Here is a 21,782-nt window from a genome sequence, read left to right as displayed (position 1 = left end):
GGAATCATCTCTAGGCGAAAAGATTTTCGCTCGTGTATAGACATGCTCTCCACAAAAAAAAAAAAATCAATAGGATGTGACCAACCATTGCCCCAAAATCAACACAAAGGGAACCAGAAATGCTCCAAAATCAACAGGAAGTGACCTCATTTCATTCAAAACGGACCCCAAGTACGCTTCTTTAGCTGCGACGGAGGTGCCACAATGGACATTATCACCAAAAATGATTTTGGTATCTATCAAACCATAGCAGTACAAACAAATGGCACCATTTCGGGTCCATTTTGCATTAAATGCGTGACGTCATCGCTCCAAATTCATCTCTCGGCACCACAAACAAATATAAATTTGCATCTGATGGAGGGCCAGCTTCACGGATGTGCAACAAGTGACTCTGATATCAAGAAATGCCCCAAAAATAACAGCAAGCCACCTGATGAGACCTGAAAATCAAGAGTTCATGGACCAGCAAAGCAAAACACCCTCAGAAATGTATTTTCTAGTAAAAAAAAGATGTGAATTTGCTTCACCCCCTCCCTCGCCTTTATTTTCTCGTTTTGGATGTTTGAAAGATCAGAATGCAGTCTCGTCCAGTGGTGCTAAATGTTGTTTACGAGCAGAGACGCCACAAAACACTTTTCCGATGGGATCAAATCAACCCACGCGACACTTGTTTGTCGGTGAAATAAACTGTGTGGAAAGTGATTACGGGTCGGCGTCAGACATGGGAACGTCCGGGTCTAACTCCTCCTCGCGATCTTCTTTCGGTTTGTCCTTCTTCTGCTCTTCTGCATCCTTACTTGAGATCTTCCTCAGTTTAATGTTAGGAAGTTTCTTCAGATCCCCCGTCCACTCCCTGCGGAGGGTGAAGAAACATTGCTCAAAAGTTGACCTACGAGGCTTCCCTCAAGTAAGTGTCCCACCTGAACGTTTTGAGATGTTTGGCATCGACCAAGTCCGGGATCTCTGCGAGGACGAGATGCACATTTCCGTCAACATCGACGACGATAAACACGCGTACGGACGAGTCGTGCGAGGCGCGGACCGAGACCGACGCCGCGGTACAGCGCCCGCTCGCGCTCCACCGTCCGCTCGATGACGTCCTCCCTGGCGCCGTGCGGACGCCCCCGACGTCCCTTGATGCCGTTCTTCAGCTCGATCTGCTCCAGCTCGCCGTCGAAACGTCGGAGGTACCTAAAAGCATGCGCGATAAAGTCACGGACGAGCGTCCGATCCGTTGTCCGTTTTTTCCGGTCTCTAACGTTAAAGGAGCTCTCGCTGTCATTCTAGATCGCAAAAAGTCAACCGTAGGATAAAGAAGCGGAAAATTTCTGGGTGTAGTCCTAATTGCGACAAAGTTGATAGTTATGACGTGCCATGAAAACCCCCAACAGGGGAAACCTCCGGAAGAACTAAGTGGATATTAAAAAGGTAGCTGGAAACATTGAACTCAGATTGGGCGCCAGCAGAGGGAGCCCGAGTAAAACCGCCGATTTAGTTACGATGAAATTCAAATGGAGTGAGGTTGCAAGCCTACCTTTCAATGATGTCGCAGGCATCTTTTTTGCTATACGCCGTCTTTTCAGGATCCAACTGACTCTGAAACCATAGCAACTTCTCACCTGTGAATGTCAAGTGTACATGAAATCAACCCGCGGGCCTCGTAGATGAAAAGAAGTCGGAAAAAGATGCTTACCAATATTGTTCAGACGTGCGGCTTTGCCAACTTTCTGTCTGTAGAAACAAAATAAGCAACCTTGGAGTTTTTACGTGACAAAACACGCTAGAACGACAGTCATCATCACGATACAAGTTTTAGTCATATTTGAGTGATCACCGTTCTTTTTTCTGGAGTCGTATTTCCTCCCGGGCCATGTAGGCTGCTTTCCGACTGTACGGATGCACAGCCTTGTCCGGGGCTTTCGCCTTTTTCTGCGTCTTCGGCTGAAAAGACGTACATTTTGATGAACTCGGGACGGTCTCCCACGCGTAAAATATCTGCTACGTCAAAGGAAAAAAAACAAAACTTTCTTGGTTCATGTCGGCTTTTACCATTTTCGCTGCTGGTGAAACTCGTGGCGAGTTTGTTGACACCTGGACCGGAAACGGAAGCGACAAAGATTTGCCGTTTCGGGGAAAAAAGACCGGAGGGAAAACAAATAGCTCATGGATTTGTTCCACATTTCCCCCCTTAAAACGATATTTTAAAAGTACTGCATCTTATGAAACGGGTGTTTGACTCGTCTTTTAACGATAAATCTTAAAAAAAAAAAAAAAAAAAAAAAAATTCCTCCTTAACGCATAGATGTCATTAAAAAAAGGCTAGATTTTTTGTTTGTGCTTCGAGCCAAGGGACGAGCGTCGTCATGGGTCGGCCATTTTGAGTCGGAGCCATTCGATAAATATGGCTTATGGGGCCTGTACTTTGAAAGCCGTAAATTGCAATTTTTTGGGGGGGGTCAACTTTAGAGATGCAGTAAGTGAACTGCACACTTGAGAATTGTTCCACTTTTAAAAACATCTAGCTTTATATATATATATATATGATATGTACAAACCAATGTAGGCTAACTCTTTCAGGGACAGAGGTCACCAAAGTTGACCTTTAAGTCTTGAGTGGAGAAAGACTAAAAATGTTCCTTTTTATACAGTATTGAACTTATTGCATGTAATTGATGGCGAAGCACGTCCAGTCACTTTAAATTGGGAAGAACGGCCGCGAATGCTGACACTTGAGTGCCGTCCAATCCATTTTGACATTCATTCAGTCATTCGCCCCTTCCAGTGGAAAAGGATCGGAGTGCCCTGTAAGGGTTAAAAAAAAATCTTAATTTGTTTGTGAAAGGGTTCATAATATTATTTTTGAATTCCCAAAATATAAGATACGAAGTAAGGGGCCACAATTGTCCCCGGGGCTTTAAATTTGAGACCCCTAACCTCTTTTCATTGGCTCATGGGGCAGGTTGAATTTTGCCCTACGAATCCTGCCCGGCGACAGGTCCCGGAATGGGCGATTTCAGCCTAAAAATCAAAGGGCAGATAACGGAAACAACTTCCCGCCAGTTTCTACCTGCCCGTCACAGGAATGCGAGCAGGCGTCGACAAGCGAGAAGAAACAGGAGTTGCGTCACACCCGAGTGACCGGTCCCGGTGGGTGTGTCGTCTCACTCACTTCTGCTGCTTCTTCTCTGTCATCTTCCTTTCTCGCTCTCTCCCTCCCCGACGTCTACGTGAGTCAGAGCGTCAGGAAATTGCCATGCTGTGACCCCAAAACAAGACGATGGCAACATGTCCGCCCCGAGGCCTTCTTTTAGCAGCATGAGAGGGCGCGCCCCGTTGTTTTTCCTCCTGTTGTGGCTCCTCGCAAGCACTTGGATCGGGACAGGTAACAACTTTCTTTTTTTCTTTGTCAGAAAATTCAATTCCAGGCTAGAACCGCCTCCCTGAAAACCATTAGTTTGACTATCATTTTGATCTCACTGGTTTTAATTTGATTTTGATACAACAACATTTAAAAAAAAAAAAAAATGAAGTCAAAGTGTTCTGACTGGTACTTTTTTGTGCTTTTAGTGCTTTTGCAATCTTTTTGATTTTTGTGGCTAGAGCGTGCAACAGGAAGCGCAGAGTTCCTGTATGTTGTGACTCAAAAAGTACTGTGATTGCTGCAAGGTACGTATGCACGTGGAAATGCGGTGCAAGTACGGGCAATCCCAGAGGTATTACAAGTTACTGAAAGTAAAAAAAGCTACATATATCCCGCGTAGTTAGGGCTGTTTAATTCATTGGCTGCCAATCACAAGGATAGTTGTTTTCCAAATGTAAATCTCATTAAAGATTTCATTCAGGACTACACTCATCAGTCAATAAAGTATTTTATTCAATCCAAAAGATAGATTCAAATCAGGACTATTTAAGACCTCCCGTTTTATTTATTTATTTTTTTAAATTCGTGTTTAGAAAAATAGACATTTTGAAAAGAAAATTAAATATCAACTCATTTGACGCTTTTGTCATTTAAAGAAAAGTAGAAAATACATTTTGATAATGACTATTAGGAGGCTTAAATATAGGATTGAACAATGTCTCAAAATGATGAATTTTTAAAAGATGTAAAATATGAATAAAAAAAGACATGAAACAAAATAATATTTTCATTTTTTGCAATGTTGCTTTTTAGTCAAAAAATCAAATGGAAAGCTGATTAAAAAATATGTAGTTTTTTAAAAATCAAAATGAACATTGATAGTTTTCTTTAGGCTTTTTAAATCAAAAAAAAGGTTATACATTAATGGTTGCAGAAGAAATGAAGATGACCTTTCATCTTTCTGCGCCAATGACGGTGACAGAGGTCCAATCGCGTGGTTCCTTCTGCTGCGAATCGAAACGTCTATCGCATCTATCGCGGTCAATGTCAGACGACGAGTTGAAGGGGAGGAGGGGGAAGCCATCTTGACGAAAGCCTAGCTCGCTACTACACGCGATCAATAAATGCAATGTGGATTTTGACAGGTGCGCTTGTGTTTTGTCGTAGCGCGGAGCCAATATGACGAGCCGGAGAGCGAAGAAGCGGGAGAGGAGACAGAAGACCAAGATGGCGCGGGTTCGACTCGATAGAATGATCAAATAAGATGTATGCTAGGATGACCATGTTTTTCTCCTACGTACGTATAGCGTCTACTTTATCCCCTTCGGACAGCGTGACATCAGAAGCCTCACCCACCTGGGAGGGAGGGGCCAATTCAGGTAAGGCACAAGTCTACTCACTTGTCTTTGGGTTTTTTTTGTGGAAACTTTTTATTTGTTGTTGATTTGGCAGCAGAAGATAAAGCGGAAGATCTCGGCTCGGGAGTGGACAACGCAGGTACGAGCGGTACTATACTATATGAATACTTTTTGGACTGTAATTATAAACTAACTCATATACAGTACTTGCATGATTTTATATTCGTATGTTTTTGTACTGTATTTGAACTTCTATTTTATTTGACTTCTTATATATAACGTTAATGTAGAATAAATGAAATATTATGATAAATGGCAAAAATAAATGTAACAAATATAAATTATTAAAGAATATATATATATATATATATATATATATATATATATATATATATATATGGAGGTAAACACAGACAAGGCTGAAAAAGAAGTTTCTGCTCTTGCACCTCTTTTTAAAATAAACTGTTGTATTTCAAGCCTAGAAGAATATGTCTGTATGCTGCCGTAGCAGTTTCATGCCACATTAAGTCCCCAAACTATTTTGAATTTGTCCGTTTTACCCCGGAGACCCCTGTTTACAGATGCCGCGCAACCGCTTTTGTTTCAACCTAGCCATAAAAAGAAGGGAATTACTTATATTAATTATTCAAAGTGTCTGTCATTTTTAGCTTAGGATCGTTAATTGATGTCTAATATTTCGTTAAAAAAAAAAAAAAAAAAAACGACTTTAAAAAATTATTCACTCGCATGTTTTAAACAAATTACATCACAATGAAAAAAATAGTGTCTGTAAATAGGTCACGGGTATCTACCTCATAACTATCGCTCGATTGTATTTTTTTGCTACTGTTGAATTTTCCCAGATATTTTAGATGATGAATAATCGATCCAAAGAAAGAAAAATTGGAAAAAACAAAAAATGTTTAAAAGGGTAAATATTTGAAAAAGAAAATCTCAACTCATTCCATGATGTCTGTGATTTGTACCTGGCGACCCTTGTTATATGACCCATAAAATCCCCTCAAAGTCCAGCTGTGGCCACTCCCAGCTGTTTCTTGACACTTTGTGAGACATGCTACATTGAGTTTTTGGATCGAAACAATGTAAGTACGCGATAATATCTTTTTAAAATCATTGTGTCTTTAATTATGCTCTCACCTCGAGTTAGGGTTCAGGAGTTTAAAAAAAGAATTAAAAAAAAATGCCATCCCGTTCAAATGTTTTCTTCCCCCAGAAAATGGAGATTTTAAGCTTTCCAATGATGTATCACACATTCAGATAGGACAATTTTGGAATTTTTGCCAATTGGGGGTCTCAGAGCAGAACTGCGAGTCACCTGAGTGTTTTCCGCCATTTGCATACATATATACTAGTTTATATGTAGGCAACCCAAAAATATTTTTCAAAAATAATTAGGGCTGTCAAACGATTCAAATTTTTAATCGAGTTAATCACAACTTAAAAATGAATGAATCGTAATTAATCGCAATTCAAACCATCTCTAAAATATGCCATATTTTTCCCTAAATTATTGTGGGAATGGAAAGATAAGACACAAGATGGATATATACATTCAACATATGGGACATAGGTACTGTATTTGTTTATTATAACAATAAATTAACAAGATGGCATTAACATTATTAACATTCTGTTAAAGCGATTCATGGATAGAAAGACTTGTAGTTCTTAAAAGATAAATGTTAGTACAAGTCATAGAAATTTTATATTAAAACCTCTCTTAATGTTTTCGTTTGATTAAAATTTGTAAAATTTTCAATCAAAAAATAAACTAGTAGCTCGCCATTGTTGATGTCAATAATTACACCATGGTGCTGAAACCCCTAAAATCAGTCGCACCCAAGCGCCAACAGAGGGCGACATAACACCAAAAAGCACAAGTAACAAGTGCACATGACACTGTGCTGTCATTTTAATCTGTTTGAGCGGGGCATGTGCGTTAAATGCGTCAAATATTTTAACGTGATTAATTCAAAAAAATGAATTACCGCCCGTTAACGTGGTAATTTTGACAGCCCTAAAAATAATACCGTTTAAATAATAAAAAAGATAATAGCAATGAATGAACTAGTTATTTAGGCACCCCCAGACATTTCACATACTTTTAAAGATTGGTCTTAATTCATATTTCAATGTATCTTATTTTATGAATTATTGTAATATTAGGGATGATAAATATTCCTATGTCAGACTGTTTTTTTCTCTCCATCTTTTATTGTGATTGCTTTGCCTGTCTATACCTTGCTGAATATATTGGAAAAATACAGTACGTTGTAGTGACCACTACCTCATGACAGAATTCATTCACCGATGGAACTTATGCGGGGCATGTTGTGTTCCAGGGGGTAACTCTTTGTCGCGCGCTTTTCCGGCAAAGACACGAGAGAAGAACAATAGACGCGAGCGATCGAACACGACACGACACGAACTCTACTCAACGAGTAACGAGACTCACTAACATCATCCTCTACACCGGTGACCCCAACGCGATTCAGGTTAAAAGAATGATGTTGGCGAGTCTCGTGTCTCTGCTGGAAACGCGTGCGACAAAGAGCCCCCCCACATAGGTTCCACGTTATGTGGTAGTGGTCACTACAATGTATATTTTTACAAAATACTTCTTTTGAAATTTTTGATTAGTACATTTGCCAGCTTTTTATGATCGTATTAAGATGGTTTTGAACTCCTTCGCTGCCGTCGACGGACGTCCAAACCGTCCTCCCCCGTTCATAGGACGTCCGTCGACGGCAGCTGGCCGTAGATCGATTGTTAGAATTTTCTGTCCGTCCGGCGGTCAGAAGGCAGCACGGACGAGCCCGAACCGGCGGACTCCACGTCGACCCCGATGAACGAAGAATGCCCGAGCGTCACTCTCATCTTGGTCCCGGTGGCCGTGGCGGTCTTCGTCATCGTCGTCGTCACGTTCGCCCTCTTCCTCAGGCGCAGGTTCAAAATGGAGGCCGCCGTCGCAGGTGCGGCAAGAAGTGCGGCGTGCAATATGCCAGTTTTTGTAAAGACTCGCTCAATCGTTTTTTTTTGTTTATTTTTTTAGAAGCCAGAAAAGACGATCTGTATCTGGACGGCTCCGGCGCAGAACAAGTGCCAATGTACGTACTTTGCAATGTCTATTTATTTCTGTATATGAAGCATGATACGTTCATAGCATTTACAAATGCCAGGAGCGTGAACGGCGGTACTCGGAGAGCCAAAATATTTTGGACACGGGAAATTCTTTTTACGAAAACTTTTTTGCAGTTTTTTTGCTTCGTTTGACAATAAATGATTTATTTATCTTATCAAAGCTAACACGTCGTGTAGTACGGAGGTCCCTGACTTTTTTTTTTTGCACCACGGACCGGCAAAGTGTGGCTGAAGTATATATTCAATTACGACGAGGCTAAAAACAAGCATGAAAAATGTAACGCCCTCCGCTGAATTAACAGCGGCCTCTCCTAAAACTTGACGGCAAATATGCTCGGTCAGAGGCATAATGACTTCTTCTCCAATTGAGAAAGGATTCTCGGCTTTAGCGATACAGTTCGCCGCGAGGCGTGACGCTCTTAGCGCATTGGCTTTTGTTGCCTCGTTTGCTAGCTTTTAGTCACATATTATGCAGAACGGACTCGGTTGTAGGCTCCTCTTCCGGCCCAGCGTAAAAAAGCTGTCCAAAGACGCCGGCGCCCGCAGTGCGCATCCGACAGCGGCTAACGTTACCGCTAACATTGACTGAAGCCGGGCCGCTAGTGTGCAAACAGCACAGCAATGGCGGCCGACCACGAGAGGGCGACGTAGGCAAATCTCAAGAGGCACGGTGTAGTTACCAAATGACTTATTTTGTCTCTGCGGCCCAGGAGCAAATGCGCCGTGGCCCGGTGGTTGGTCGGGAATCACCGGTGTAATAGATCATTCCCGCTCACAATCTTTGAACTACGTTTGACTATAAATGTAAATGAACCACAATCAGAGGGCAATCGGAGGACATAACCATTTTGAGTACCGGGACCTCATGTACGGTACTCACCGTACTGTCTGGAGCGGATTCTTCCTTTGCGTCGCCGCCCCTATCATCTGCTTCACTTTCAAATGATGACGTTTCCCGGACGGAGCCTCCGACGAGTGCCAGGTCAACGGCCGGCTTTGGTTTTTTTGGCGACGTCCTCCGATCCGTCAAAAAGAAGCACCCGAAATTCAAAAGTGACCGCGGTTCGGCCCTCGACGAGTCGGCGCGACGCTCCGAACGATCCGCGCGCCGACTTCACGAGAACGATACGCGCTCACGACATCCGCCTCGATAAATGAATATCCGCAGAGTAGGACACGCTTACCTTGATGTCAGGCCGTGAGAAAAATAGGGCGGAGCTCGCCGTTGTCGGTCCCCGCCTCCCTAATCCCCAGCGGTTGGATTCCCGGCTATGACGGCCTACTGTCGAAGTGCCCTCGAGCAAGGCGCCGAACCCTAAATCTTCCCCCAGTCCATGGTACCCATGAACAACCCCTAGCAAAAAATATGGAATCACCAGTCTCAGACAAGCACTCACTCATACATTTTATTATGTAGAACAAACTCAGATAAAAAGCTTGGAAAACTAATGAATTACTGTATTTCACAAGTGAAACTCCTTGGCATTCAGAAACACGAAAAGAAAAGAATAAAAAGATTGTGGTGATCAGTAAATGTTACTTTTATAGAGCAAGTGTAAGGAAATCATTCTAGAATCACTCCATTCTGAAGGCAAGGCAAAAAATGTAATCGCTCCATTTTGAGTAGAAAAGACAGACAATTTCCTTTCCTTAGTTGGGCCCCTGCCTCAGATTAGATCTGCTCGTTAGTCAGGAGTTAAAAACAGTGCAGTTATCATACCTTGGAGGGCTGCTGGACCAAGTGGATTCACAAGAATCATGGCTCCAACAAGAGAGATGTCTCTTGAGACCAGGCAGAGGATGATCAAACTTCTTGAAAAAGGTAACGCTACAAAGATGTGGGCTGTTCACAGTCAGCTGTATCAAAAATCTGGACCAAGTACAAACAGCATGGCAAGGTTGTTAAAGTTGAGCGTACTGGTAGACAACCAAACGTCATGACAAACAACTATAGGCCATATGTCTTGAAAACAGAAGATGTACAACAAAACAAATGAAGAAGAAATGGGAGGAAGCTGGAGTCTGGGTATGTGACAGAACTGTGCAAAATGTCATGTCCGAAAGGAAATGGGATTTTCATACAGGAAAGCTAAAAGGAAACCATCATTGAGATTAACAAGACTGCAATGGGCTAAGGAGAGGCAATCGTGGACTATGAATGACTAGATGAAGGTTATTTTCAGTGACGAGTCAAGAATCTGCATTGGACAAGGTGATGATGATGATGCTGCAACTTGTGTTTGGTGCCATTCCAGTGAGATTTACAAAGATGACTGTCTGAAGAAAAAAACCTCCAAATTCCCTCAGTCCTTGATGATATGGGGCTGCATGTCAGGAAAAGGCACCGGGGTTAAATCTTGGTTAAATCTTCAATAAATGTGCAAGTTTACATTGAAATTTTAGACAGCTTTCTTATCCCTTCAATTGAAAATATGTTTGTCATTTTCCAAGATGGCAATGCATCATGCCACAGAACTAAAACTGTTAAAGCATTCCTTGGAGAAAGACTCATCCAGTCAATGTCATGGCTTGCAAATAGCCCAGATCTCAACCCTATTGAAAACCTGTGGTGGAAATTGGAAAAAAATGGTCCACAGCGAGGCTCCGACCTGCAAGGATGATCTGGCAACTGCAATCAAAGAGAGTTGGCACCAAATTGATGAAGAATACTCATCAAGTCCATGTCTCAGAGACTGCAAGCTGTTGAAAAAAGCCAGAGGTGGTGGAACTAAATACTAGAGATGTGCTTTGATTGTTATTTCTTTGTTTGTTTCTCATGATTCCATATATTTTTTCCTCAGAATGGAGTGATTCTATATTTATTTACCTGCACTTGCTCTTTAAGAGTAACATTTACTAACCACCATAATGTTTTTTATTCATTTCTTTTAGTGTTTCTGAATGCTAAAGAGTGGCACTTTTGAACTAATTCATTATTTTTTCCAAGTTTGTTCTACATGATAAAATGTCTGAGTGAGTGCTCGTCCGAGACTGGTGATTCCATACTTTTTGCTAGGCGTTAGCGTGAGGTAACCCTTTGGAACCAATTCATTTTGTGTCTTAGGGTACATAGCGGTGTATAATTCCTCATTTATTTTCATATAATAATAGCATTTGCTGCCAAGCCTCCAAGTTCAGATGGACTGGAAGTCTGGCACCGTCAATGGCGGACTTTTGCACAAAAATGCTAATCAATGGATTTGATTTGTTTTGAAGTGATTGAGAATGTCATAAATATTGTTTGATTTCATTTCAGGCCCATGTTTGAAGAAGACGTTCCTTCCGTGTTGGAGCTGGAAATGGAAGAATTGGACCAGTGGATGATGAAAGACTCCACCACGGCAACGTAGCGCAGTAGCACCTTCCAAAAAGGTGGCTTTCCATACTCGGAATGAGTCGACTGAAATGTGTACATATACAAATTAAAAAGAAGCCACGACTATTTGAAAAGTTGCTTGTGTTGGTGAATGATTGTGGACAGGACCGATAGGATGCGAGACACGTTTGGATCGACATCAAGAACAAGTGAGAAAAATGAATTGCTGGTGCTATTCTCTCTCCCCCCACAAATCAATATATCTGAAAACATGACCTCTGGTCAAGACTTATTGGAATGATCCGGCAAATGACAGTTATTTTTTTTCCCGCATTGCTAGCCAACCCAAAAAATGGAACAACCCCAAGAAAGATGCGCAACGGCATTGAACTGGCGCGATTATTTGGCTATGCTAGGAATGACGACACACAAAAGCGCGCATTTGTACACAGTACGGCTTTTCTGCGAGCCTTTTGACGGTCGCCGGTGTGGATTTCACACGGCTCCGGATCACACGCGGCGATTTCTCGCGCTTTCAGACGTTCCCCGGAGGAGTCCGCCGAGGCAGCGGTCTTCACGCTTTCGGAAAAAAAAAAAAAAAAAAAAATCCATATCTTAACTGGCCGACTGCCGCAGACGTCCGATCCATTTGAACTGCGAGGGCTGGTGGCGAAGTGCGTTCAAACGGATTGGAGGTCTACCTGCGATGAACACATTTTAGTTGACTTAATAAAGACTTAATGAAAATTGAAAAAATAAATTAATGATGAAACATCCTTTTAACCCTCACTGGAAGCCCAGTAGGTATTGCACATAATTGGTAAATATAGTGAATGTAACTGTAAAAACAAAACACGTTTTAATGATTTAAAAATAAATAAAAAAATACTTTTATTTTATAGTATAGGAGAAAAAACAGTAAAAAAGATAAAAAAAATGTTTGGTTTTTAAAAATTGTGGGGAAAACATTTTTAATACAAAATAACAAGGAAAACCAATAAAATTAACGATTGGCTTTTAAAAAACAATATGTTAAAAAGAAACAGTCATTGGAATAGTAAAAGGGAAATCCCATTTGAAAAAAAGGAAGTTTTAACAGCTTAAAAAAAGTATTAGTAGTATATAGTAGTATGATAGTAATAATGAAACTAATTTTGACAGCAAATAGTTTGGCATTATGATTTTTTTCCTACATAAAACTTAACATTAAAAGAAATGTATCTCATTAATCAAAAAAATAAGGGGGGGAAAATTTAATAAATCGTAATTTAAATGGGGGAGTTTTAAATGTAATTTTAACAAAAATAAAACGCATTAATTCAAAAAATCAATATATTGTAAATACAAAGATAAAAATAATATAAACAGAAGTATTAAAAATAAAGAAATGATTTTCTTTGCGTTTAAAGAAAAAATACATCGCGCTAACTTTTTTTTTTGTTAACAACAACAACAACAACATGACAGAACAAACAACAATACGAACACAAAAATTGACAGCAAATAATCAATAATACAAACCAAAAACAAAAGAATACAAACACAAATATGCCAGGGTGTATAAACATTCCAAACATTGCACAACAGAGGGAAAAAAAAACAATGAATGATACTATAAGCAATTATTCACATAAAAAGTTGTGGCTTTTCACAAATATCAAAGATTTTTTCCGACATCGCGCTAACTTGTCAAGCCACTAAATCAGAAACCTAACGTCATTTCCGAGCGCCCGTATGGAAGCAAAATCCCGACGAGACGTCATATCCACGCGACGACCATTAGTCAAGCGATAGGAGCCGAAAGCTAGCGGTAGCGGTTAGCGGCACTCAGCTCAACGCCGAATCGCCCATGTTTAACAAGCCGTTCGCTCCCGCGGAGACGCACGCGGCCTCTTCCCGTCACAAACGCGGCCCGTGACGGAGCCGAAGCGACCCCTCGTCCGCCGCGCCGTGCTCCCCGCCGGCCCCGACCCGACCGCCTTGAGCCATACGCTTCCTATTAGCGCTGCTTTTTCCACTAGCACCCCCGCGCGGACGGATGCTAAGTTAGCCGGCGCCGCTAACGTGGTCGCCCGCTGTACCAGTGCGAGACACACCGGGTTATCAGCCGAGAACACTCGAGGCTCGGGCACCGTCCCACCGGAGCCTCCCGGCGGCTGCTCGCCGCAACCAATGAGGATATCTGGCTCCGGTTACGCGGCCGCAAGGAGTTCCCGGAGAGGCCCGTTGTCCCCGGCCGTCCGAGGTAAGCGCACTGGGGCATTTTCCACACACGCACGCACGCACGCGAGCCGAGCCGGGGAGCGAGGCTCCACTTTCCTGGGCCTTTCTTGCGTCTTAGCATTAGCGTGCTAGGTCTAGCCCGCTAGTCCGAAAGCAGAGGGTTCACTTATTATTCTTTCTCCCCCCCCCCCCAAAGTCCAACCTGATTTCTGGCGTCCGGCGTCTTTTCCCACGTGTGGCGTCACTTTGGAAAAGAACAGCACTCCATTAGAACCGATACTCTTTGACTTGACTTAACTTTGTTCTAACAAGTTGAACTAGTGTCGTTACTCCGCATAAGTACACCAAATTTGTCGGATCCGTGTCATTAACACAGTAAACAGACACCCAATTCATTTGAACTGCGAGGAACGGCTGTGACTGCTGTTTCAGTGCCGTCGACGGCGCTAGACGTCCAGTCCTTTCGGACTTGGACGGCTGGCTAAGAGCGTTGGACGACTAGCGCCGTCAATGGCAAGCAATGATTTATAAGGGAGCATGACTTTGATCCTGTCGGGCTTTAATATCGTTTCCTTTATGATATAATGAATATTGCTCGCTAGCTTAATGACCTGTAGAGTCACGAACTCGAAGAGTAAAGCAGGATGATATCATCGAAAGATGATACAGAGAAAGAAATGTAACTGTGAAGTTGAGCCACCACGGCGGGTTCGTTCATTCGCTGCCAACCCTCTCGCTTCAAATGGGTCAGACATCTATATGAGGCTGAAAAAGTTAATACTCTCATCTTGTAATATCTTAAGATGAGTTGTTTTTTATCCAATTTTTGAATTAAAATAACCCAAAAAGCAGTGTATTTTTATTTGATTGATTTTCAAAAATGTTTATATAAAAAGGAAAATGGGGTTAGGGTTAGTAAGGTCTGTAAGGTCTTTATTTTTAATTTGTATTTGAATACATTTTTATTCAGACAAGAAAAGGAAAAGTGTTCTTTTAGTTTTAAACACAAAAACTAAAAGGCTATTGTTTGGAGACCCATCGTGTTTTACCTGCTCAAAGTAAATGTTCTCCATTCTTATTCTTTGAAAAAATGTTCACCCCCCTTCTAAAAAATCATGAATTATGATGTCTTACATTATTTGAAAAAAAAGACTCCTTTCTAAAAAAAAAAAAAAAAAAAGCAAAAAGTGACATTAAATTTTTATTGATATTTTGAAAAATTAATGAGGTTGATTTAATTGTTGTCACGAGTTGCTAAGAAGAGAAGCCAGCCAGCCTCTTGACACAAGAGACGCTCATTCAAACCAAATCCATTTGTCTCATTTCAGGCCAAGAGAAAAGAATTGCTTTATTTCCCCTTCCGTTCCGCCGGTCAGGGTCCGCAGCGGAGTTGAAATGCCGTCCGCCAGGACGTGTTGATTAGAGCTTCACCGTGTTTTCTCACAATTAGGAAATAAACAGAAACAGTCGCCAAATAAGTTTTGACTTTGTCAGTCATAAAGCGAGCGGAAAAAGAAGCGAGCCGTTTTGGTCAACGACGACGATCGGGAAAATATTTCGTCCACCAAATAATAACCGGCTAAAAATGCGTCTCGGAAGACGAAAACCTAACGAGACGAATGGCCGTTTTCGTCCGACGAGATGATTTCGCCCGTCTCATCAGACCATAGGACATGGTTCCAGTAATCCATGTGCTTTGTTGACATGTCTTCAGCAAACTGTTTGCGGGCTTTCTTGTGTACAGTCTTCCTCCTGGGGTTAGAGCACTAACAGGCTGACCTCTTCAGTCTCTGCTGCTATGCTGACAGCACTCCTGTAACGAGTCACATGACATTTTGGAGGGAAAATGACAAGCGGTACTCAATTTGGACATTTAGGGATGTACGTTTTTTCAAAGGGGTGTACTCACTTTTGTTGCCAGGGGTTTACCTATTAATGGCTATATTTTCAGTTATTTTGAGGGGAAAATAAATTATTATACAAGCTGCACCCAGATTACCGTAAGTTCCCAAATATAACGCGCACTTTTTCCCCCCCAAATCAACTTATGAAATCATGGTGGGCATTATAAACGGGTACATGGATGGAGACAGAAATATGCAGTATATATAACGATTTTTTTTTTTTTATTGACACGGCCATGTTGTGTTGAAGAAATGTATGTGGCGATCCGTTGCCGACCATTACGGTACCATTTTTACGTCACCATTTTGTTTCGGTAATACTTCACTCTGATCGGCCGAATGATTTCGTCTGTGTTAAATTCTGCTTTTTTCAGTCTTCATAAAGCACAGAATTTAGTTTCTTGAACTCATTTGAGTCAACGTTTATTACAGCTCCGAACTCGGACCATAACAAACGTAACACAGACTTCCTGTGTCCGTCAACTATAGCTGTCCCTCGGGAAACTCACACCCAAATAACAATAGTTCCTATTGTTACTGTCGTGTCGACAGCGATGAGCTCTCTGGGATTTCCGACTTACGTTCTCAATTTCATTTTGCCGTATCAATCCATGGAAGAAACATTTATTCATCATGATGAAACGAGCAAGTTCTATAGCAGCCTTTAAAAGAAAAGTCACATCTGTTTTGTTTTCTCCTGGATTCTGGTAAGTTCAAGAAGTTATCAAATCATATTATTACCGTACATATAATATGGTCAGTTTACGGTCATGTTTTGAACTACCAATGTGCTATGCTTGTTTCACCAGTCAGTAAAATGACCTTTCTGCATCCGTACATGAGCTCTGTTTTCTTGTATTCTTCTATTTAGTGGTGCGAAAATTAGGCTGCGCGTTATACACGGGTACAATAATTTCCCCTAGTTTTCACAAGTAAATTTGGGGTGCGCGTTATACACGGGTGCGCCTTATATTCGGGAAACTACGGTACTTTTCATAGTGTCAAAGTGTCATTTTGTCAGTGTTGTCCCATGAAAAGATATACTTAAATATCTGTAGAAATGCCTGGGGTGTACTCACTTTTGTGATACACTGTATAAAAGAGGTGTCAGTCGACATATCACAGATGTGACGAAAATATTTAAGAAAGGTTGAAAAGTGACCTTGTGTTGCTTTAAGACAATATTTCCTTTAATAAGAAAATATGTCCCCCCAAATTCTTTTTCTACATTAAAAAACTACAGACTGTTTCCATTTGTTTTGAATTGAATGAAAACAAAAGGAAATCAAAATATATACAGGAAAAGAATAGGTACCATTTTCCAGTTTCCTCATTAAAAAAATAACAAAAGTAAATCAAAGAAAATATATTAAAAGACAATTTGGCCAATCTTGAGGTCCACAATGCTTGTAAACAATGAAATGTTTGTCAATTCATTTCATGACCGATGAGCTGATGAAGCAAAATAACTGAATAGTATAATTGCTAATCTGTTGACTTTTGTTGAAAGCGTGTAGCAGTGAGAGTTTGACAGGTGTCCACGCATTCCTCAAGTCAGTAGCTGGAATCCCTTATCTTCCTGTTTGTTTTCCATTCAAGTAGGCTTGTTTTGCGCCGATAAGAGACGTCAAGACGCTCCTATTAGCAGCCGTGTTAACGCTTTGGCTGACGATGAAGGCGATAGACGTCCAATCCATTTTGACTGGAAATGGATTGGACACTTATTGCCGACAATGATTTTTTTTTTTTCTGGCAAAATAAATTTGACTAACTTTAGCCGGCCTCAAATCCAGCCTCTCCTTCGGTCACTGTGACAATATGAAACCAGTAGTCTTTGTTGAAATGAATTATTTTCTAAATTGTATGTGTATTTACTTCAACTTTTTTTTGCCTATATTTTCATCATTCGAAAAGAACTTACTTCCGGTTGACGTCACGGATGCGGATGGCGCGCACAGTAGATGCACTGGAGAATTTCATGTCTGTGATCTGTTTGGACCTACGATTGATTGATCTGCCGCTGGTGTTATAAGACATACACGCCATCATATGATTGTTTATTGACATTTGCGTTTGACAATTGTAAAGGCCTTTTCACACTAGCGTAGGGCTGGGCGATATGGCTTTAAGCACGTATCGCGGTAAATTGAGCAGATTTACCTCGATAACGATAAATGACGATAAATTCGCCCAAGCGGACTGTTATATAATTTGAAAATCTGAATCAATGCATGAAATACAGATGAACCGTTTCTTGTTGATTTATTTACCAGCTTTCAATTTAATATGTTTAACACTCGTACATGCAGTCTAAACATTAAGTATACAAAAATTTCTTGTAAACAATAACAATTCAACTATGAACATTCATAACAGCTTGTATGGCTTGAACAATGTACATTGCCAAAGTCAATATGCCTGTGCAAACATGTCATTGTAATACAAATGACTTACAACTTGAACAGTACACTTTAAAAAGACAACTTCTTGTTAATGGCTGCTATGACATATTTACTTCACACAAGTGTTTACTTCAAGGTTTCAGTTTTTTTTTCCAGTGCATTTTTTAATACACGCAAGCACACATGAACCCCCACACAGACACGCACACATTAAAGCTGCATTGATCTAATGACACAGAATTAAGCACATACAGAAAAATAGCTGGGGCCATTAAACAGTCATATTAAAATTTTCACTGTTGGATTGTACTTTATGCTGAATGCTTTGCTATCACAACAGCCATCAGAAATCACACATAGACAGAGATACACAATAACGTGACATACTAATTGCTAGATGCAGTCCGTGCCCAATCCACTCATTAAGTTCAGCTGTTTCGCCAAGGTTAGAGCCGCTATCCGACTCCATCACGTTTATTTGTAGCGTTAGCCGCTAGCATTAGCCTGTGGCTTGGCTACTAGTAGAAAGCATTGAAAGCATCCTCTTTGAAAATCGTGAGAACAAGGGAGGACAGCGGGTGAAAGCCTGTCTTGGATGCCGCCAAGAGTCTATTTAATGTCGGGTGAAAGTTTGACGAACCTCCCTTAAGCCACACTCCATCACGTTTGCTTGTAGCGATAGCCGCTAGCGTTAGCCACAGGGCTCTTGTTTGTTTGGCTTCCTGATAACCACGTGACTCCATACGTAAGCACACTTTCTGCTTTCTTAAAAGGGAATGAACATTGCCGAACAACACAGAGTCAAAGCGGGATGAAAATACTATATTTTCTTGTTTTATTAAATTACCGAATTTACCGTCATGGTCAAAATTACGTCGGTCATCGTGAAGAATTTCGGTGCCGGTAAATTTTCGGTTTACCGCCCTGCTCTACACTAGCGTCAGTCCAGTGTGAGGAGCAAAACGGCGAGAGCCGCGTCGCCTGACGTCGACGCTGTCGGGAAGTGAAAAGCGGCAAGCATATTGACTATCGTCCCAATGGGTTTATTTTTCATTGTTTGCGACTTTTCCTATTTCAAGGAGTAGGGGGCATCGCATTAGCCGTGTAAATAGTTTTTGCTAGTTCTTGTGAGAAGGTGAATCCAAATACGACCATTTCGACTGACAAACAAGGTCCTGGAACGAATTAACTTAGTATGTAGAGGTACCACTGTATCTGAGTTTAAAAAAAAAAAAAAATCCATTTTTTCCCCCTAAACATATTAACCAATTGGAACATCAGTGTCATGTTAAGTTAAACTACATTTTCGAAATAAAATCCCCTAAATAACATATCCTCAATAAAATTGTAATAAATGCAGTCTTTTAAGTGAGCCAAAACCCACCCACATTATTACCATCAGAAAAAAAAAAATTGAATTATTTTCCATAAAAAGTATGTGCGTATGACTCGTAACATGTTTGCAATATACACACACAGACAGTTGCCAGAGGAAAAAGACCGCTAGACACACTGGAGTTGACTCTCGTAGCTGGTAGAAAATGTTCATGAGTCTTTACTAACCTTTCATTTTGTATAAACGTGAAATCATACGGGAGATATTGCCTCCTCGGCAGCCACCCTCAGCAAACGTGTTTCGCACGTGGGTTGGCCCTACTCCTCTAAGCCGCGGTCGTCTGTAACTTTTCTGTAGCCAAAGTATTCCCGTACCGGGGATTTTGTTTTCTTTAATAGGGGGGAAAAGTTCAGGAGTTTCACCTCCTCCAGCCATCGTGTAGTACAGCAGACTCACTGACACTGAGCGCCAACCGATGGGGGAGTGTTGAGCCTTGCGGCAGGGACGGTATGACGAAGAATTTTTGAAACGGTGACGTTTTCATACCACGGCATGCCTTGAAACCGGACATCGGCACATGTCTACCTACAGCGCGTGCTCCGTGAATGCAGGTATACATATGTATACCCGGGCTTGTAGTCATTGAGTTAAGAGACTTAAAATCGGGCGAATCGACGACGAAGTTCATCGATATCTACTTTAATTGTCAAGTGTTGATGTTGTTTTTTTTTTTTTTGAGAATAAATAGCAAATATTATAAATCCTATAGACCCTACCCACGTGACGTCACAACTCCGCTCTCCTGACCGGTGCCGCCCACTTGTCCGGCAACACATCGTGTTGACCTGTTACGGCTACGTACATTCCTCCTATTTACGACGTGTTTTTCTGCTCGTTAACATTAATAATCAAAATGGTGAAGGCGTGTGTGGCGGTCGGTTGCAATAACAGAGAAGGTAGACTGAGAAGACGGAGAGACTTGAAGTTCTACCGGATTCCGAGAGACCCGGAGAGAAGAGAGCGAGATGGGCTGCTGCAATTCGACGAGAAAACTGGGCTCCAAACGATTACCACAGATTATGTAGTAGTCATTTTATATCTGGTAAGATGCATTTAATATATATTTAGAGGGTTTTGGGCTGACAACCACAATTAAGATCATTGCTAGGCTAATCGCCGACAACATACACGTATGTATGTAGTGAGTGCTATCGCTAAACCATATAAACATTAAAAGCCCTAGCTCCATTGACAAATGACATGAAATACATTAGACTTGACAGTGGATGTTAGCAAGAACAAAAGATTTTGAATTGAAAATTTTGTAACTCCCCTTCCGAGCACAAGATTCCTCCCGAATTTTCGTGTACGAGGACCTGTTTCACCCAAGCAGCAACGTAGCATTTATAAGCCTCCAAGCTCTTAAAGTTTTTCAAACTTTCGTGAGAATAGGCTGATTTTGTGTGGACAAGATAGTTGTAAATATCAGGGTCAGGCAGAGACGGTGAAGGCAGCCGGTCAAAAATCATCGATTTAGGCATCTAATATGGATCTGGCGACTGTATAGAACGAAGCTTTTCCACATAACGCCTTTTATGCAACACATCCAGTGAGTTTACGGCATCAGAAAGCACCGGGCCTTCCATGAAATGCATTTTAAAATCCTCGATCAATTGAAACCAATGCTAATAGAGAGACAAAATGACGGACAAGTGGGCGGAACCATACAGCGAGCACGTGGTTTTATGACGTCGGTGGGTAGGCTCTATATACTTTTATTTTGAAATGTGAAAAAGTGTGGAAAAACTTGAATGTCTTTTAAATATTGGTATCAAAAAGAAAAAGTATAAATATTTTGATGTATTTCAGAAAGGTAAAAACAGTAGCAAGTCTTAAGTGGGTTGGGAAAATGTTTTTGCCAAGCGGAAGGCCCGGCGAAAGTCTCTCTATCGAAGGTAAGAAAAAGGCACTTTTAGGGGGCAGAAAAGTCCTAGTCCCAATAACCGTCTTGAAGCTAGGTGTTAAAACGCATCTGGAATTTGATTAAAAATGTAGCGTCTGAGGCGTCTGGACGGGAACCGGCTGCTCCCGCAGACAGCTGGGTGGGAAATCGCTTCAAGTGCCTACAAGTCTATTAAGTAGGGATTATCCCATTTGTACAGTGAAAGCCAACTAAGCGCACGGCGCAGGAAAACAAGCGTGTCACTTTTGACACGCCGAAAAAGGGCCCCGTTTTTTTTTTTTTTTTTTTAAAACATTTCTTCCTCGTCAGCCGCCATCTCTGCCGACCGCGTTGCGTGCCGGGCGGGCCGCTCGGCTTATGGGAGTCGCCACGGCAACGGCACGCCGCTCAGGTCTGCCGCCGCCGCTACCGCTTCCTTGCCCGGGACCTCAAAGCCACCATTGGGCTCCTCTCGAAACAAGTTTATGGCGAGAGGACGTCCAATCCATTTGAAGCGGGAGGGCGTCAGCGAATCAATGAGCGTTTGTTCGTTTGGCGCCACGCCTCTCCCGCTTCAACGGATTGGACGTCTAGCGCCGTCGATGGCGGGACGACTGAAATAAGAGAATACAGTGATTCCTTTGTTTTTTGCGGTTAACGATCGACCGCACCCCTTGCGATAATCAAAATCCGCAAAGTAGAGGTGTAGCTTATTTATTTATTTATTGTCTATTAAGATTTTTTTTTGTTCAATGTATTTCAGCGTGTTTATTCA

At 41.5% G+C, this 21,782-nt stretch overlaps 3 protein-coding genes across 7 annotated transcripts in view; 2 read left to right on the top strand and 1 right to left on the bottom strand.

Moving 5' to 3' along the window:
* The first annotated feature begins 8 nt into the window (after nucleotides 1-8).
* Nucleotides 9-11,343, top strand: tmem154 (transmembrane protein 154). 4 transcript variants are annotated; one of them, XM_057842990.1, is made up of 7 exons: nucleotides 9-3,385; nucleotides 4,532-4,600; nucleotides 4,672-4,743; nucleotides 4,820-4,861; nucleotides 7,545-7,715; nucleotides 7,796-7,850; nucleotides 11,141-11,343. In XM_057842990.1, the coding sequence occupies exons 1-7, from the start codon at nucleotides 3,289-3,291 to the stop codon at nucleotides 11,232-11,234; spliced, it is 600 nt and encodes a 199-aa protein (XP_057698973.1). In that variant the 5' UTR covers nucleotides 9-3,288; the 3' UTR covers nucleotides 11,235-11,343. The 4 variants fall into 4 exon arrangements, with proteins under 4 accessions (XP_057698973.1, XP_057698971.1, XP_057698972.1 ...); XM_057842988.1 differs by having other exon boundaries at nucleotides 7,542-7,715; XM_057842989.1 differs by having other exon boundaries at nucleotides 4,817-4,861.
* tma16 (translation machinery associated 16 homolog) lies at nucleotides 20-2,236 on the bottom strand. Its single transcript, XM_057842991.1, has 7 exons — nucleotides 2,053-2,236; nucleotides 1,838-1,944; nucleotides 1,697-1,734; nucleotides 1,538-1,622; nucleotides 1,046-1,194; nucleotides 924-966; nucleotides 20-856 (listed from the first exon to the last, which is right to left on the bottom strand). The coding sequence occupies exons 1-7, from the start codon at nucleotides 2,053-2,055 to the stop codon at nucleotides 706-708; spliced, it is 576 nt and encodes a 191-aa protein (XP_057698974.1). The 5' UTR covers nucleotides 2,056-2,236; the 3' UTR covers nucleotides 20-705.
* Nucleotides 11,344-12,926: 1,583 nt separating the features above from the next.
* The window catches only part of LOC130920099 (F-box/WD repeat-containing protein 7), a 78,302-nt gene continuing 69,446 nt past the window's right edge, over nucleotides 12,927-21,782 (top strand). The window contains exon 1 of one of the 2 annotated variants that reach the window (XM_057842983.1): nucleotides 12,927-13,445. The gene's annotated coding sequence lies outside the window, so the exon portion shown is untranslated. The remainder of the gene's footprint in view (nucleotides 13,446-21,782) is intronic. The other variant, XM_057842982.1, reaches the window with a different exon arrangement.

This window comes from Corythoichthys intestinalis, chromosome 8, assembly GCF_030265065.1.
Source record: "Corythoichthys intestinalis isolate RoL2023-P3 chromosome 8, ASM3026506v1, whole genome shotgun sequence".
Classification (NCBI taxonomy): domain Eukaryota; kingdom Metazoa; phylum Chordata; class Actinopteri; order Syngnathiformes; family Syngnathidae; genus Corythoichthys; species Corythoichthys intestinalis.
Note: the sequence above shows the minus strand (reverse complement) of the source record. Positions and strands in the feature narration are given on the sequence as shown.